Source organism: Acipenser ruthenus, chromosome 38 (genome assembly GCF_902713425.1).
Source record: "Acipenser ruthenus chromosome 38, fAciRut3.2 maternal haplotype, whole genome shotgun sequence".
NCBI lineage: Eukaryota > Metazoa > Chordata > Actinopteri > Acipenseriformes > Acipenseridae > Acipenser > Acipenser ruthenus.
In genome coordinates, this window is record NC_081226.1 from 7,756,963 (window position 1) to 7,775,921 (window position 18,959).

The 18,959-nt window shown below is 45.0% G+C and overlaps 1 protein-coding gene across 1 annotated transcript; it reads left to right on the forward strand.

Moving 5' to 3' along the window:
- Window positions 1-699: 699 nt before the first annotated feature.
- On the forward strand, window positions 700-5,296 carry LOC131706917 (uncharacterized). Its single transcript, XM_059008865.1, has 3 exons — window positions 700-726; window positions 1,009-1,419; window positions 3,458-5,296. Exons 1-3 carry the CDS (start codon window positions 700-702, stop codon window positions 5,294-5,296), a joined length of 2,277 nt encoding a protein of 758 aa, XP_058864848.1.
- The last annotated feature ends 13,663 nt before the right edge of the window (window positions 5,297-18,959 follow it).

Here is an 18,959-nt window from a genome sequence, read left to right on the forward strand (position 1 = left end):
CATTCAAGACAGTTCAGTGTGGTGAGGGGGGGGGGGGGGGGGCAGTGATATTGGCTGGATTTTTTACTCTATACTGCCATCTAGTGGTATTACAAATAGTGACAAACAACTTTTTAAGTAGATTTGCTCTTCTTCTTACGTTTCATGAATTAGTCATTTAGCAGACACTTTTATCCAAAGCCACTCACAGAGACTAGGGGGTGATCTATGCATCAACTGCTGCTGCAGAGTCATTTACAGCAGGACCTTGTTTGTTTTACGTCTCATCTGAAGGACGGAGCACAAGGAGGTTAAGTGGCTTGTTCAGGGTCACACACAGCAGTCAGTGGCTGAGCCAGGATTTAAAGCCCTTTTCTTTAACCACTGGACCACCAAACCTACCTCTGCTTTATTTTCTGATTTAAAGAGATAAACAAGGCATCCAATTTCTTAACTGTAAGAATCATTACAACCTGTATTTCGTTCTGCCAACATTTTTTAAAGGAATATATTTTTTTCAACAGAACTGTATATTTCTTTATCACAGTGGACTTATGACTAGAGAGAAGTAAAGATAATTGTGGTTCGATTTCTGGCTTTGAAAACTACAGGGGAATTTCCACATCAGTGCATTTAGCAGGTTTTGAGGAGGTACAAAACATGATTTCACAAAACAAATACATGATCTGCCATTCTGACCAATCAGGAGAGAAGCTCAACATGACATCACTTGTTGTCTGCAAGAAAGTGAGCTGAACGTACTCAGCTGTTAGTTGTGCTCAGGGGTCCCGTCTAGACATTATAAACTGCTTCTTGTTCACAGAAGTATCCGTAGCAACACCTGGGTCCACTGGGGGTTCTCTGCAGCCCTCAGTAGTTTCCCCAAGGGGGTGATTAAGCAAAAGAAACCCGTGGTTCAGAATCTCTGTGGCAGTGGGTTGAAATACACCATCAGGCCTCCATGTGATGTCTGCAGAAGTGGGGTGAAATACACCATCACAGCCTCTCCTGGGTCTCTCAGCTCTTCAGATCATCCTCACAGCCTCCAAGGTCTCAGCTCTTCAGATCAGCCTCACAGCCTCCAGGGACTCAGCTCTTCAGATCAGCCTCAAAGCCTCCAGGTCTCAGCTCTTCAGATCAGCCTCACAGCCTCCAGGTCTCAGCTCTTCAAATCAGCCTCACAGCATCCAGGGTCTCAGCTCTTCAGATAAGCCTCACAGCATCCAGGGTCTCAGCTCTTCAGATCAGCCTCACAGCCTCCAGGTCTCAGCTCTTCAGATCAGCCTCACAGCCTCCAGGTCTCAGCTCTTCAGATCAGCCTCACAGCCTCCAGGTCTCAGCTCTTCAGATCAGTCTCACAGCCTCCAGGCTCTTAGCACTTCAGATAAGCCTCACAGCCTCCAGGTCTCAGCTCTTCAGATCAGCCTCACAGCCTCCAAGGTCTCAGCTCTTCAGATCAGCCTCACAGCCTCCAGGGACTCAGCTCTTCAGATCAGCCTCAAAGCCTCCAGGTCTCAGCTCTTCAGATAAGCCTCACAGCCTCCAGGGACTCAGCTCTTCGGATAAGCCTCACAGCCTTCAGGTCTCAGCTCTTCAGATCAGCCTCACAGCATCCAGGGTCTCAGCTCTTCAGATAAGCCTCACAGCATCCAGGGTCTCAGCTCTTCAGATCAGCCTCACAGCCTCCAGGTCTCAGCTCTTCAGATCAGCCTCACAGCCTCCAGGTCTCAGCTCTTCAGATCAGCCTCACAGCCTCCAGAGTCTCAGCTCTTCAGATAAGCCTCACAGCGTCGAGGTCTCAGCTCTTCAGATCAGCCTCACAGCCTAACGGGACTCAGCTCTTCAGATCAGCCTCACAGCCTCCAGGGTCTCAGCTCTTCGGATAAGCCTCACAGCGTCGAGGTCTCAGCTCTTCAGATCAGCCTCACAGCCTCCTCTGATAGAAAAGGGATCATTACAAATATATACACAAGTTTACTTATCTATGTGTCAGAATGGAATATCTCAGGATGCACCTATCTCTCTCTCTCTCTCTCTCTCTCTCTCTCTCTCTCTCTCTATCTATATATATATGTCTTAAACACATTTAGGAGTTACAATATATATCGATGCTATGAGCATCAACAATTTACTCAAAGCCTCCACTAGTGTTTTCCACGATTATAACAACTTTGACTGTTATTAATACAGCTTAGTTTGGGTGAGAAGAAGCCAAGCTTGTCATTTAGCAATCTGTAATTTACATTGACCAGAATCTTCAAAAATGTGTGATCACAGCAACTCAAAGTAAACTATACAGAGCAGCTAATATGAAGTAGCTAATCCATCACATTTACCCAGCGGTTCTCAACAGGGGGGGGGGGGGTTGGGGGTAGCGAGAAACATCCAAAAGAAAAAGTAAAACTTTTTTTTATTTAAAATGCATACATGACATGACATTCTGTAGATGGCGTGGGTTGATTCTATGGTAGTATTAAAGCAGGTTGATTATATGGTACTATAAACACCTTCCCACCAAATGTGCAAAGTGTCTAAGACTTTTGCACAGATAATATATATATATATATATATATATATATATATATATATATATATATATATATATATATATATATATAGAATAGCTTTTTCAGAAGCTGTTTGGATGCTTTAGTTTGTTTGCTGCAAGCTGTCATTCCAAACACTGTTGTTTGCATTGGTATGTTTTTTAGATTGGATCAGTTCTCATATGATCCACTTAGCTGAGTGTTGACATGCTAACAGCCACATGAGGATGTGAAACACTGAACTGAAAGCTGAGGGGGGGGGGTGCAATGATACAACAATGTGTAGAGCACGGGGTAGACACTAACGGGATTGCAGTCCCAAAAAATAAATACGACATCCGCCCCACAATAATACTGACACGGTCACCAGTCCTGGGTGCGTGCAGTAGTGCTCGTGGTGGGTGATACAATTGTATTTAGTGACAGTGGTGATATTCCGGTTTAGTGCTGGCCCTTGGTGACAGCTCCAGAAAAGTGTTTAGCCATCTATTAATATAACAAACAAGACAGTTACAAAACAAACAAAACACAACACTCATGATACTGTTTTCTCACAGGTCTCTCTCAGTCCTTCTCGGTTCTAGTTTACTAAACCAATGCAAAGGAACAGATTGCGATTCTCCGCCCCCTTTTATGCTGTCACACATGACCCTTGGTAAACCAGTATTTCTTGGTAACCATTGTATTTCTGTCACAGAGGTCCAGAGTTTATTATAGCAGAAGAACAAACCTAGTCGTGTTGAGAGGTCCAGGGGTATATAAGACAGAGACAGAAGGCATACAGACCTCCTGTCTTCAACCCATGTCTGCAATGGGGACAAACTGACTGTCAGGACTAGTATTGCATTGACAGGGATCACATTGGGGGTGGGGTCAGGGACCTCCCACCACCCCAGCTATCCCCTCACCCCCGGACCTCTCCCCTGCCCCAGCTATCCCCTCACCCCCGGACCTCTCCCCTGCCCCAGCTATCCCCTCACCGCCGGACCTCTCCCCCGGCTATCACCTCAACCCCAGACCTCTCCCCCCCCAGCTATCCCCTCAACCCCAGACCTTTCTCCCCCCCAGCTATCCCCTCAACCCCAGACCTCTCCCCCCCCAGCTATCCCCTCAACCCCAGACCTCTCCCCCCCAGCTATCCCCTCAACCCTGGACCTCTCCCCCCAGCTATCCCCTCAACCCCAGACCTCTCCCCCCCAGCTATCCCCTCAACCCCAGACCTCTCCCCCCCCCCGGCTATCCCCTCAACCCCAGACCTCTCCCCCCCCAGCTATCCCCTCAGCCCCAGACCTCTCCCCCCCAGCTATCCCCTCAACCCTGGACCTCTCCCCCCAGCTATCCCCTCAACCCCAGACCTCTCCCCCCCAGCTATCCCCTCAACCCCAGACCTCTCCCCCCCCGGCTATCCCCTCAACCCCAGACCTCTCCCCCCCAGCTATCCCCTCAACCCCAGACCTTTCCCCCCCCAGCTATCCCCTCAACCCCAGACCTCTCCCCCCCAGCTATCCCCTCAACCCCAGACCTCTCCCCCCCAGCTATCCCCTCAACCCCAGACCTCTCCCCCCCAGCTATCCCCTCAACCCCAGACCTCTCCCCCCCAGCTATCCCCTCAACCCCAGACCTCTCCCCCCCAGCTATCCCCTCAACCCCAGACCTCTCCCCCCCAGCTATCCCCTCAACCCCAGACCTCTCCCCCCCCAGCTATCCCCTCAACCCCAGACCTCTCCCCCCCAGCTATCCCCTCAACCCCAGACCTCACCCCCCCAGCTATCCCCTCAACCCCAGACCTCTCCCCCCCAGCTATCCCCTCAACCCCAGACCTCTCCCCCCCCAGCTATCCCCTCAACCCCAGACCTTTCCCCCCCAGCTATCCCCTCAACCCCAGACCTCTCCCCCCCAGCTATCCCCTCAACCCCAGACCTCTCCCCCCCAGCTATCACCTCAACCCCAGACCTCTCCCCCCCAGCTATCCCCTCAACCCCAGACCTCTCCCCCCCAGCTATCCCCTCAACCCCAGACCTCTCCCCCCCGGCTATCCCCTCAACCCCAGACCTCTCCCCCCCCAGCTATCCCCTCAACCCCAGACCTCTCCCCCCCAGCTATCCCCTCAACCCCAGACCTCTCCCCCCCCAGCTATCCCCTCAACCCCAGACCTCTCCCCCCCGGCTATCCCCTCAACCCCAGACCTCTCCCCCCCCGGCTATCCCCTCAACCCCAGACCTCTCCCCCCCAGCTATCCCCTCAACCCCAGACCTCTCCCCCCCAGCTATCCCCTCAACCCCAGACCTCTCCCCCCCCAGCTATCCCCTCAACCCCAGACCTCTCCCCCCCAGCTATCCCCTCAACCCCAGACCTCTCCCCCCCCCAGCTATCCCCTCAACCCCAGACCTCTCCCCCCCAGCTATCCCCTCAACCCCAGACCTCTCCCCCCCCAGCTATCCCCTCAACCCCAGACCTCTCCCCCCCAGCTATCCCCTCAACCCTGGACCTCTCCCCCCCAGCTATCCCCTCAACCCCAGACCTCTCCCCCCCAGCTATCCCCTCAACCCCAGACCTCTCCCCCCCAGCTATCCCCTCAACCCCAGACCTCACCCTCCCAGCTATCCCCTCAACCCCAGACCTTCCCCCCGGCTATCCCCTCAACCCCAGACCTCTCCCCCCCCAGCTATCCCCTCAACCCCAGACCTCTCCCCCCCCAGCTATCCCCTCAACCCCAGACCTTCCCCCCCGGCTATCCCCTCAAACCTGGACCTTTCCCCCCCCCCGGCTAGCCCCTCAACCCTGGATCCCCCCCCCCAGTTAAGAAGGACCCAGGCAGAGAAAGGCACAAGTTGGCTCAATCAGAAATATATTACTTTATAATAAAAAGCAGTTTTGATTGAACAAATCTGCCTCTCGTACTGTGACACTGCTGCCCATACAGCACTTACACATTGCATTGATTAGAATACTGGACCTTATTTTCACTCAGTCCTGTCTATTATACAGCATGTACAACATTGGACTCAATAACATCAACACACTGTTAACATGCAGCTCAATAGCAATCCAGTGCTGTTCTGAACTGTCTAATTAGTGATGACTACTTACTCATTAACCTACCTCTGTTTTATTTTCTGATTTAAAGAGATAATAACCAAGGCATCCACTTTCTTAACTATAAGAATCATTACAAACTGTATTTCGTAATGCAAGGAAAGGAATAGATTTTTTCCAACAAAACTGTATATTTCTTTATTACAATGGACTTATGACTAGAGAGAAGTAAATATAATTGTGTTTCCAGTTCTGGCTTTGAAAACTACAGGGGAATTTCCACATCGGCGCATTTAGCATGTTTTGAGGACGTAAACTAAATTATTTCACAAAACAAATACACCCCTTGTTATATCGCCCCTCGCTATGTTGCGGATTCAGATATATCGTGCTCCTGGAGTTGGCTCTCCATTTTTGCAGTCTGCAATATACACAGGCAATTGCACTTAGAATTACTGTTCATTTTATTTCGTACTGCACACCACAAACAAAACTATACAAAACAAATAAAAACAAAGCATTAATATCATACTGTTATCATAAACGCATGCATTGCACATTTATACAAAGCAGATTAAATATCTACTTGCTGAAGCGGTTTTTATTTTAACCAACGAGGTGTTCACGTGTGGCAGCAATGCACGAGCAAAAGCCGCAGGGCAGTGACGTCAGCTCCCTAGCAACAAGCCTTCCATGTATGGAATGGGATTCTTTCAATGCAGCTTTTGAGGATTTAACTTCCTTGATAAAATGAGGGAATGGTTGTACAGTATTTGTTATTAGCCTATTTGTTTTTCTATGGGTCTCTCGCTATGTCGCGGCCCTCGATATATAGCGGATTTATATTGGACCCTGACACCCGTGATATATTGAGTGGATGGTGTACATGATCTACCATTCTGACCAATCAGGAGCAAAGCTCAACATGACATCACTTGTTGCCTGCAAGAAAGTGAGCTGAACAGATTCAAATGTAGTTGTGTTCAGGGGGCGGGTTGCAGTGCAGTAAAATGCTCTAATAGAGCTTTAATATCGAGTTGTTAAGTTTCCACTGACACACCAGGAAACCTCATGAAGTCAGCATATCCAGCTTGTTTCAAAGGGACCCGGCGCAGAAGGAGGTCCAATCACACCTCTTATACTCAACACACTGTTAACATGCAAGTTCAGTGTGGTGAGGAAGGGGAGGGGGGGGGGGGGGGGGTCAGTGATATTGGCTGGATTTCTTACTCTATACTGCCATCTAGTGGTATTACAAACAGCTTTTGTCTGTATTAACCATACATTCTATATGTTTTATTTTCTGATTTAAAGAGATAATAACCAAGGCATCCACTTTCTTAACTGTAAGAATCATTATAAACTGTGTTTCGTTCTGCCAACATTTTTGAAAGGAATACATTTTTTCCAATAAAACTGTATATTATTTTATTACAATGGACTTATGACTAGAGAGAAGTAAAGATAATTGTGGTTCGAGTTCCTGCTTTGAAAACTACAGGGGAATTTCCACATCAGCGCATTTAGCAAGTTTTGAGGAAGTAAATAACATGTTTACACAAAACAAATACATGATCTGCCATTCTGACCAATCAGGAGCAAAGCTCAACATGACATCACTTGTTGTCTGAAAGAAAGTGAGCTGAACGGATTCCACTGTTCGTTGTGTTCAGAGTCCCGTCTAGTCATTATAAACTGATTCTTGCGCTCCCTTGTGGATATACTGGTGCAGTGCAGCCTGTAATAGTGCTGGGATATCTGTTCAGGAATTAAATGAAATGCTTTTTGAGACATCATTGATCCTATTGATTGGACCTGTAACCTGAGCACTTCGAATGATTAAACTCTTTGAAACAATGTGTGTAACTTATGTTGCAAAAACTTTCAATTTATATTAACTTTGCATGTACTATCATTGCATTCAGATCTGGACTTTTAAAAATATTTTTTGTATATTCCAGCTCTACAACACTGTACTTGGGGAATAACTGATTCCAACCACAATTCAAGACAATGTCCCCCTTTTTATTATTGGAAAGATCTGCCTCTGAAGCACTAACTCCACTCAGGCATTGCTAAGCGTCCTGACATCGTTCATCTGAGTTCATCTTTAAATATGACATCTCTATGACTTTATCGCCATCTAACGGCGATACACTGCCAATGAAACTAACATTGCCTTCAACATGTTCAGTATGCTCTCCTTTTTTATTATTCATTGGTTTATTATCCGTGATAAATAAATAACAAATACAAATAAATAAATCACTTTCTGTTTCTTTTTTGTCTCTGCTTCACCGTGCCCCAGAGGGTTGTTGTTGTTTTTTGATAGCTAGGGGGCGTATCGTTTTATACACGGTTATTAACATAATCCACCCAAACCACTGAAACACTGGATTATATCTTGAGAGTGAAAACAGACAGACGGGGTTTCTTTGCCATCTTCCCATGTTTAGAGCTTGTTTAAAAACATCTTTCTGCTTAACTTATTAAACCCATCATGGGGGTCCCAGAGTGGCTCATCTAGGTATTTTATTTATTACATTTATAAAGAGCTTTTTTATATAAAACTATTGCAAGCACTGTACAGCACATAGCAGAAAAAAAGAACAAACCACAATACATTTGTATAGCATGTCACACATACAACTGCCACAGTCAGACCATTTAAATACAGTTTTAAATAACAGGATACACATAATACAAAAGCAGCAATTTTAAAATTACATTAAAACTCACTAAGATAAGGAAGCCAATTTATAAAAGTGCATGTTTAGTCTTGACTTGAAAACTGTAACAGTCCCAGCTTCCCTGACAAATGAAGGCAGAGCATTCCATAATGTAGGCGCTCTACAAGAAAAAGCCCTCTTCCTGTGTTGCTTTTGTTGACCCTAGGAATAACCAGCAGCCCTGCATCCTGTGATCTCAGAGTGTGGTTTGGAAGATACGGGGTCAGTAACTCCTGCAAATAACAAGGTGCTAATCCATTCAGGGCCTTGGAAGTTAATAGCAAAATCTAGTAGAAGCACATGGTGTGAGGCGGAGTCACACAGTCAGGGGAGCGCAGGGGTCCCCGAGGTTCTCCCCTGGTAAAGGCACGGGTGCGTGGTGTGCAGTGGGGGTCACACAGTCAGGGGAGCGCAGGGGTCCCAGAGGGTCTCCTCTGGTAATGACAGGGGCGCGTGGTGTGCAGGGGGAGTCACACAGTCAGGGGAGCGCAGGGGCCCCCGAGGTTCTCCCCTGGTAAAGGCACAGGTGCGTGGTGTGCAGTGGGGGTCACACAGTCAGGGGAGCGCAGGGGCCCCCCGAGGGTCTCCTCTGGTAAAGGCACTGGCGCGTGGTGTGCAGGGGGAGTCACACAGTCAGGGAAGCGCAGGGGCCCCCAAGGTTCTCCCCTGGTAAAGGCATGGGTGTGTGGTGTGCAGTGGGGGTCACACAGTCAGGGGAGCGCAGGGGTCCCCGAGGGTCTCCTCTGGTAAAGACAGGGGTGCGTGGTGTGCAGGGGTGGTCACACAGGGGAGCGCAGGGGTCCCCGAGGGTCTCCTCTGATAAAGGCACTGGCGCGTGGTGTGCAGGGGGAGTCACACAGTCAGGGGAGCGCAGGTTCACGTCCTGGCTGTGTGAAGTCGCTGGTCTTCGCTGGGGATTCTGAAGGGAGCGAAACATTGGCTCTGGCACTCCAGTAGGTCATGGAGACAAAACCAGCAGGGGCTGTTTCTCCTCACTAGCCTGAGGCGCCCAGTGAGCTCAGAGCGGACACCTGCAGGACTGGCCTTTGTCCTCCAGAGGCCGGTAGCTCTCTGACATTCACTCCCAAGTTCCTGTGTGTAGAAGATGAAGCTGGCTCGGTCGTGGGTGGACGGAGGACACTCACTGAACCTTCGGATCTCCGGAGCTGTGCGGGTAATTGCTGCGGCGAGGAGAAAAAATAATTGGACATTCCAAAATAAATAAATAAATAAAACCATTATTCTGAATACTGAAAGCAATGTTTTAAAACTCAACTTTTTTGATCAATAATCATTTGCCCATCTTTAGAATCTGATCATTAATAGTAATTGGGTTGTTCCACTCTGTTTTGTGGTATGTTGTTTTTTTTTGCACTGCATCTAGAGTGTGGAGGATTCATTGCAGCGAGTCATCCCAGTCACCCTTTAGTCCGACCCCTGACCTGGGCATGCCCGTCACTGTATGCTTGTAGTGTCGCAGATCATTCATTCCGACCCCTGACCTGGGCATGCCTGTCACTGTATGCTTGTAGTGTCGCAGATCATTCATTCCGACCCCTGACTTGGGCATGCCTGTCACTGTATGCTTGTAGTGTCGCAGATCATTCATTCCGACCCCTGACCTGGGCATGCCTGTCACTGTATGCTTGTAGTGTCGCAGATCATTCATTCCGACCCCTGACCTGGGCATGCCTGTCACTGTATGCTTGTAGTGTCGCAGATCATTCATTCCGACCCCTGACCTGGGCATGCCTGTCACTGTATGCTTGTAGTGTCGCAGATCATTCATTCCGACCCCTGACCTGGGCATGCCTGTCACTGTATGCTTGTAGTGTCGCAGATCATTCATTCCGACCCCTGACCCGGGCATGCCGGTCACTGTATGCTTGTAGTGTCGCAGATCATTCATTCTGACCCCTGACCTGGGCATGCCTGTCACTGTATGCTTGTAGTGTCGCAGATCATTCATTCCGACCCCTGACCCAGGCATGCCTGTCACCTCTGTGCACGCTGAAGGGTCCAGACTTGAGGTTACTCTAGTGTTTAAACACATCATGCCGGTGCGGTGTCACGTGAAATCTGGTCCCCCCTGGGAACAGGCTTGTGGTTGTTGAGCCAGTTGACTCATTGAAGTTCCTTGAGTATTCAAATTGGGCGTGGCATTACTGGATTTCATTTAGTTACCCTGACGATGATTCTTATTAAAGAACGTTGCCAATACAGGATAATCAAAACTCTTTACCGATTTTGCTTTTGACAACAAATCTCGTCTAGGCAATAAAAATGTGCATTATAAATATCATATGGGAGATACTGAAATTGAAGAAGGGAACTATGAAAGACCTAGGAGTTTATGTTGACTCAGAAATGTCTTCATCTAGACAATGTGGGGAAGCTATAAAAAAGGCTAACAAGATGCTCAGATATATTGTGAGAAGTGCTGAATTTAAATCAAGGGAAGTCATTTTAAAACTTTACAATGCATTAGTAAGACCTCACCTAGAATATTGTGTTCAGTTCTGGTCACCTCGTTACAAAAAGGATATTGCTGTTCTAGAAAGAGTGCAAAGAAGAGCAACCAAAATTATCTCGGGTTTAAAAGGCATGTCGTATGCAGACAGGCTAAAGGAATTGAATCTATTCAGTCTTGAACAAAGAAGACTACGCAGCGATCTGATTCAAACATTCAAAATCCTAAAAGGTATAGACAATGTCGACCCAGGGGACTTTTTTGACCTGAAAAAAGAAACAAGGACCAGGGGTCACAAATGGAGATTAGATAAAGGGGCATTCAGAACAGAAAATAGGAGGCACTTTTTTACACAGAGAATTGTGAGGGTCTGGAACCAACTCCCCAGTAATGTTGTTGAAGCTGACACCCTGGGATCCTTCAAGAAGCTGCTCGATGAGATTCTGGGATCAATAAACTACTAACAACCAAACGAGCAAGATGGGCTGAATGGCCTCCTCTTGTTTGTAAACTTTCTTATGTTCTTATGTTCTTAGGTGTGAATTAGAGAAGTATCTATTATACTTTACCACCATCTAGTGGCAACACAATGCCATTGAAAAGCATTTGGATTAGCAATTATTTTTTTGCCACCAATTTCTGCTCGCCAAATTCAAACTGCTGTTAGTCTTAGAAAGCACAGTACTTAATTTAGCAGCAATCTTTATTATTGAAATTGCACCAAAGCGCTTTACATTGATAAATATTAAAGTAGCAACAAGCAATAAAATAAAACCAGTAAAACAATAAAAAAGTGAGATTATATATATATATATATATATATATATATATATATATATATATATATACATACACATACACACATAATACAGGTCAAAAGCTTGGATGTAAGTACAACAAATCTGGAAATAAAAACATAGTGAACTACATTCAAAGTGTTTGTATCAACACTGTTTTAATGTTATAAGTAATAAAATAAATCAGTTGGCAGACAAACATTTCAAGGTGTTAACAGTGGCCCAATTGCCCAGCAAAGATGAGACCAGAAAACAATTAGACCAATCACTCACGATTGTGTGGAATGTTTTTATCTTATGTGTGAGAACCTGGGCCACAAACTACCTCAGGACACTGATATTGAAAAAAGAAACACTGAAACACTAAGTGTATAAAACTAACACAAAGTGGATTAAAAAATCTTTATTTGAACATACCAAAAATAAATGAACCTCCAAAAGATAAAAAAAAAGAATTAAATACAAATATTTTCACTGAGGGATATTTACACTGAGGGATTGGTGGAAGGAATGTTACAGGGGGAATTCCGCATGTGCAGGAGGATTAGCGGGTGCAGAAACTCGGGCTGCCGGTGGGTCTCTCTTTGAAGTGCCACTCCTTTCATTCAGCCCAGGACCAGGTGGAGGTGGTGGATCCGCATCGTCATCCGCTGCATCGGCCTCAGGCTCCAGGAGGTCGCCGGCAGACAAGCAGACATTGTGGAGGATAGTGCAGGCTGAAATAACTGCTGGGACAAAGGTGGGATGCACCTCCAACGCTTTGAAGAAAATGCTCCTCCATCTGGTTTTCATCATTCCAAAGGCTCGTTCGATTATCGCACAAGCCCTTGTGTGGTGCCAGTTAAACCTCTCCTGGACTCTCACCTGCAGTGGCTCCTTGTAGGGTGGGATGAGACAGATTGGTTCTTGTAGGCACGGGTACCCGCCATCACCCAAAATGAAGTACCCTGGTGGTGGGTACCGTGCCCCTATGTAAAATGCACTGATTTTCATTACCCTGGAGTCATGCACTGACCAGGGTACCCCACAAAAACGTCCGGGAACATCCCCTTGACGTCACATATTGCCTGGAGTTGAATGGAGAAGAACAGCTTCCTGTTGAGGTAATCCTGTGCGTCAGCCCCTCCAGGGGTCTTGATGCACACATGGCAGCCATCAATAGCCCCCACAGCCTTGTTAAAGACTGCGTTCTGAGCCAGACAGCCAAAACCTTATCCAACGTCGTCCAGCTCCTCTGGCTTAGGGAACACAATAACTCTGCCCAGAAGTCCAAGCACCTCACTTGAAATCTTGTGCACTGCTCTGTGCTCTGTGCTCCTCGGGATACCAAATATGTGTGTCACCACCCTGAAGGAGAGCCTGTGTGCCAGCCAGTACACAAAAATCAAGACAGGCGGAAGTCTTGCTTGAGGTCTTGCTCCACATCAAAGCATACCCGTAGAACAGACACACTCCGGTTCAGTCTGCTGTAGAGAGCAGACGGCCTGTCTGAAGGGAGAGTATCATAAATGTATGGGTCACATTTTGATTGTGTAATTATTTATTTATTTATTTGTAATTTCATATAAGACATTTGAAACTTTGATGTAGCCTGCACACTTTTATCATTTCCATTATATGTGTTTGCAGTGATTAATAAATTAGTGTAGAACCTTTAGCCATTTCGTAGTGATACTGAATATAAAGCAAAATATATTACCTATTGGATTTAAAGTAAAATAGGTATCTTATTATTTAAAATATTATGTAAAACAAACAAAAAAAAACATAAATATTAGGCTGCATTATTAAGTGCATGTTCGTAAGTTGTGGCAAAGTTTGCATTTTATTAACCAATATCAAAGTTTTTCAAATGATCTCAAAGTTTAAAAATAACCACATACATGTAAAATGTTCTCATACGTCTTGTTCGCTCAGTAGGGCAATAGCGTGGTGAAGACGTCTCCTACTTGCTGAAATCCTCGCCACAGTTCTTTTTTGTATTCCACTGTCTATAATAATGTTTTTTTTGTTGTTGTTGTATTTCACCGGTATAATATATGTATTTGTTTGTGTGATTTGATATTAACAACCCCTTGTCAGCCAGGGCTGGCGGGATCCTCATTGTCATCCTCACTGTTAGACAAACCCCCTGACACTGCTCAAGTGCTTTTACATTGGCACACTCAGTGCAATACTGTGATCTTGAGCACAGGTGTGAATTAGACAAGTATCTATTATACTTTACCACCATCTAGTGGCAACACAATGCCATTGAAAAGCATCTGGATCAGCAATTATTTTTTTGCCACCAATTTCTGCTGCCAAATTCAAACTGCTGTTAGTCTTAGAAAGCACAGTAGTTAATTTAGCAGCGACGTAATAAAAGTGTTTCAAATGAACAGTTGTGTAAATGTATTTAAACTGTTTGAAGTGTTTCCCCTGGTATTCACAGAATGGAACTTGTCTATTTGAAATCCATTCTTTAATGTGAGTTAAGAACATGAGAGGAGGCCATTCGGCCCATCTTGCTCATTTGGTTGTTATTAATATAATAAACTGTCTGGACCTCTCAACACGACTGGGTTTGTTCTGGTATAATAAACTGTCTGGACCTCTCAACACGACTGGGTTTGTTCTGGTATAATAAACTATCTGGACCTCTCAACACGACTGGGTTTGTTCTGGTATAATAAACTTTCTGGACCTCTCAACACGACTTGTTTTGTTCTGGTATAATAAACTGTCTGCATACGACATGCCTTTTAAACCCGGGATAATTGTGGTTGCTCTTCTTTGCACTCTTTCTAGAGCAGCAATATCCTTTTTGTAATGAGGTGACCAGAACTGAACACAATATTCAAGGTGAGGTTTTACTAATGCATTGTAAAGTTTTAACATTACTTCCCTTGATTTAAATTCAACACTTTTCACAATATTGGTCTTTTTCATAGATTCCTTCTTCAATTTCAGTATATCCCACATGATATTTATAATGCACATTTTTATGGCCTGCGTGCAGTACCTTATACTTTTCTCTATTAAATGTCATTTGCCATGTGTCTGCCCAGTTCTGAATGCTGTCTAGATCATTTTGAATGACCTTTGCTGCTGCAACAGTGTTTGCCACTCCTCCTATTTTTGTGTCGTCTGCAAATTTAACAAGTTTGCTTACTTCACCAGAATCTAAATCATTAATGTAGATTAGGAATAGTAGAGGACCTAATACTGATCACTGTGGTACACCACTGGTTACCTCGCTCCATTTTGAGGTTTCTCCTCTAATCAGTACTTTCTGTTTTCTACATGTTAACCACTCCCTAATCCATGTGCATGCATTTCCTTGAATCCCTACTGCGTTCAGATTGAGAATTAATCTTTTATGCGGGACTTTGTCAAAAGCTTTCTGGAAATCTAAATAAACCATGTCGTATGCTTTGCAATTATCCATTGTCGATGCTGCATCTTCAAAAAAATCAAGCAGGTTATTTAGACATGATCTCCCTTTCCTAAAACCATGCTGGCTGTCTCCCAGGATATTGTTACCATGTAGGTAGTTTTCCATTTTGGATCTTATTATAGTTTCCATAAGTTCACATATAATAGAAGTCAGGCTTATTGGTCTGTAGTTACCTGGTTGGGTTTTGTCTCCCTTTTTGTGGAACGGTATTACGTTTGCAATCCTCCAGTCTGTCGGTACAACCCCTGTGTCAAGAGACTGTTGCATGATCTTGGTTAGCAGGTTTGTAAATAACTTCTTTCATTTCTTTGAGTTCTATTGGGAGGATCTCATCTGGCCCAGGGGATTTGTTTATTTTAAGAGCTCCTAGTCCCTTTAACACTTCTGCCTCTGTTATGCTAAAGTTATTTAAAATTTGATAGGAACAGGTCGACATGTGGGGTATGTTGTCCGTATCCTCCTTTGTAAAAACTTGTGAAAAGTAATCATTTAATATATTTGCTATTTGTATCTCTTAGACTTTTAACCTCCTCTTTGAATGTTCTCTTGCTGTTATACTAATTTTGCTATGTTTTGCTATGTTTGCTCAATACAACCGTCTCTCTAAACTCCCACTAAAAATACAGCAAAACAAACCACACACAAAACGAATGCATCATTTAGCAAGAAAAACAGTAAGTGCCATCGTAGATTTAACAATGATATGCCAGTGAAAAATAGAAGTATATAGTTTATCAATGCAAATTATTACACATTCTAACTATAGTTTTAAACCACATATAGAAAAAGCCCTGAATGTTAAACTGGCATTACAGTACCTAGTGTAGGAATTATTTTAGCAGATAAACATGACAAATTCTCATACTCAGTCACATTTAAAAGCTTTACTAAGTTAACTAGTGTGACACGTGAGCCTGAGCGTCCCGACACAACTTATCAAAGTTTGGTTTTGTGGTAGCGACGGCACACCGCAGCTCTGAAGTAATGTCCAATGTTGAGTGATAGCGCGTCTTGATGGAAACTAGGACGCTGAACCCTGCTTCACGTGAATAAGTTGTGGCAAAAGGCACAAGCACCGTGAGTGCATGTGTTGACAGAGCAGGATAATCTGTTTTCACACTGAACCAGAAATCAATGATACCAAGTTGTGAAAATGAAGATCGGATACTCCGATCGCAGGACACTTCAATGAGCTCCTCAACTTCATTTGATGGCAGATTCATCGCATCAGGGTGACACAGAAATGGGCTGCGCACCCAGTCCAGTCCAGATATGTCCTGGAGGTCTGTAAAGAACGTCCCAAACCGCTCCTCAAGTCGTTGGAGATGGGCAGTCATCACCTGTGTAGGGAGGCTCAATTCCGGTGTTCTCAGTCAGGAAGGCAGAGAGCTGAGGGAACGACTCATAGTTCCTATCAGTAAGTTTTTGTCCCCAGAAAGCAATTTTCTTCACAAATCCATTGATGTGGTCGCTGAGCATGAGAATGTGTGTATGTTTACCCGGCAGACTGACATTTAGATCGTTAAGCTTCATAAAGATGTCACTTAGCTATGCCAGCAGACACATCGGATCACTATTACACAGAAAGTTCACAAATTCCTCTTTGTTGTAATCTATTGCATACACACGTATCTCGTCTTTGAGTTCAACAAATTGTTCAAACACTTTTCCCCTTGAGATCCACCTAACCTGTGTGGAACAGCGGGGCATCATGCCGGGACCCCATTTCATCACACATCCCTGCAAAGAGACGAGCGCGAAGTGGCTGAGCCTTGATGAAATTCACAATCGAAATGACATTTTGCAAAACACTGTTCAGTTCTTTACTCCGTTCCTTTGATGCCAGCTGTTCTCTGTGAATAAGGCAGTGTGTCCATACTGCAGCAGGTGCAACTTTCTTTACCATGGCATGCAAACCTGCTCTGCACCCACCAGCCACACAAGGTGCTCCATCAGTGCAGAATCCCACCAATTTATCCCAAGGGATTTTTTTCTCCTGTATGTAGCCCTGCAGCACATCAAACATTTCTTGTGCCGTTTCGTTTTTAGGAAGAGGCAGACAAAAAAAGTAAATCCTCAAAAATGTCTCCTTCCCAGATGTAGCGCACATAGGCTAAGATATGTGCATCATGTCTCTCAGTGCTCACGTCGACCTGAAGAGCAAATGCCTCTGTTTGCTGCAGGCGTTTGTTCAGTGTTTCTTCTTAATTCGCAGCAATCGCCTCTACCCTACGCTTGACGGTATTGTTTGACAGCGGTATCGCTTTCAGTTTTTTTGCTGCATTGTCCCCCAAGTATAATTCTGACCATGTCAATTGCAGCAGGCAAGACCAACATTTCTCCAACAGTATGAGGTTTCCTGCACTGAGCAATTCGATAACTAACCTCAAACGAGGCCCTCTGTGACTGCACCGACACGGACAGAGCATTCTAGAATTTTAACTTCTGGCAAGAAAAACGACCTTGGTTTTCCTTCGTGTTCCTTGTGTTGTGAACTCAGGTGACGTTTAAGTTTATTAGGTTTCATGCTTTTATTAGGTTTCAGCCTGGCACAAAACACACTGCAGCCTTTCTTCCCCGTTCACTTCAGTACTTGTAAATCCAAACTCAAGGAAAGATTCATCACATTTCCGCTTTCGTGTCTTGCACTCCTTTCGTTTCTCGTTCTTATCCTGGTCATTTGCTTCACTGCTAGAGCTCGAAGCAGAAACTTTTCGTAGAAAAGCATCCATGTTAGGTTTCTCTCTGTCATGTAACGTATTTCAGCCAGCCTGTATACACACTGGTTTAACGTCAGCTTCCTGGAATGTTGAAGCGTGTGGCGCAGTTGCAACTGTCCTGCGTGAAAGTACTGCAGTACGAGAGAGTTGCATCTTCATAAACAGAAAACGTACTTATTAATCATGCGCAGTCTTATACGTGGTACTGTACCCTAATAAAAATAAACCGATTAATTGAAAACGTTTGTTGAATAGACTGATAATGCATTTGCAGTTATGCTGGTAGTACATCAATCACCCTGCCAAGTGAAAAAAAAGAAAAAAAACTAACTAAAATTACACTGCTGAGGGGCTGTGCGCGACCCCATTTTTTATCGTGGCGACCCCAAGGTTGGGAGTCGCCGATTTAGATAAATACATTTAATGGCTGTCTTCTCTGAGTTGTTACCCTTGTTTTGATGTGGTCTCCCTTCTGTTTTTTTGTTTTCTTCCCCCTTCCTTTCTAGTTTAAATGCTTCTGGACCTCCTCAAGGATCCTTTCTCCGAGTAGATTGGTTCCCTTTTTGTTTAAGTGCAGTCCGTCCCGCCTATATAGATAGTCCTTGTTGTAGAATGTGCTCCAATGTTCAAGAAAGGTGAAGCCTTCCTGTGTGCACCACGATTTCAGCCATGCATTTTGATTTTGTATTTCCAGCTGTCCATATGGTCCTTTGCAAGCTGCCGGCAGTATCCCAGAAAATACCACAGTTTTGGTCTTGTCTTTTAATTTCCTTCCTAGCTCTCTGAATTTGTTTTGCAGGGATCTTGGCCTGTCTCTTCCAATGTTGTTTGTACCGATGTGGACGACTATTACAGGGTCGTCTCCTGTTCGTTCTAGGAGCCTGTCCACGTTCTCAGTGATGTGCTTGACAGAGGCTCCTGGAAGGCAGCACACTGTTGTAGTAAGGGGGTCCAGACTGCGAACTGAACTTGCTGTGTTTCTCAATATGGAGTCCCCAACAATCATGACCTCCCTTCTTCTTGCAGCCTGGCCAGCACTGTTTATAGGGTCCTGGATGTTGTTCCTTTCATTCTCTTGATGTTGGTTTTGATCATCTAAATTTTGAAGAAGCTCAGATTTGTTGGATGTTTTGATTTCTGGTGGTTGTGTTTGATGAAGTTTCTTTTTTCCCTGCTTCTGCCTATCTGAACCCAGCTGTTTCGACTCTCTTCCATCTCCCTGGTGGCTTTCAGTCTGCTAGGG

Excerpts from the sequence above, each read along its gene's own strand:
- LOC131706917 (XM_059008865.1), top strand. The coding sequence starts at position 700 with ATGACATCACTTGTTGTCTGCAAGAAA. Across the intron at positions 727-1,008 it reads CACTTGTTGTCTGCAAGAAA|ATCATCCTCACAGCCTCCAA; the intron begins GTGAGCTGAACG and ends TCAGCTCTTCAG. Across the intron at positions 1,420-3,457 it reads TCAGCCTCACAGCCTCCAAG|CTATCCCCTCACCCCCGGAC; the intron begins GTCTCAGCTCTT and ends CCCCTGCCCCAG.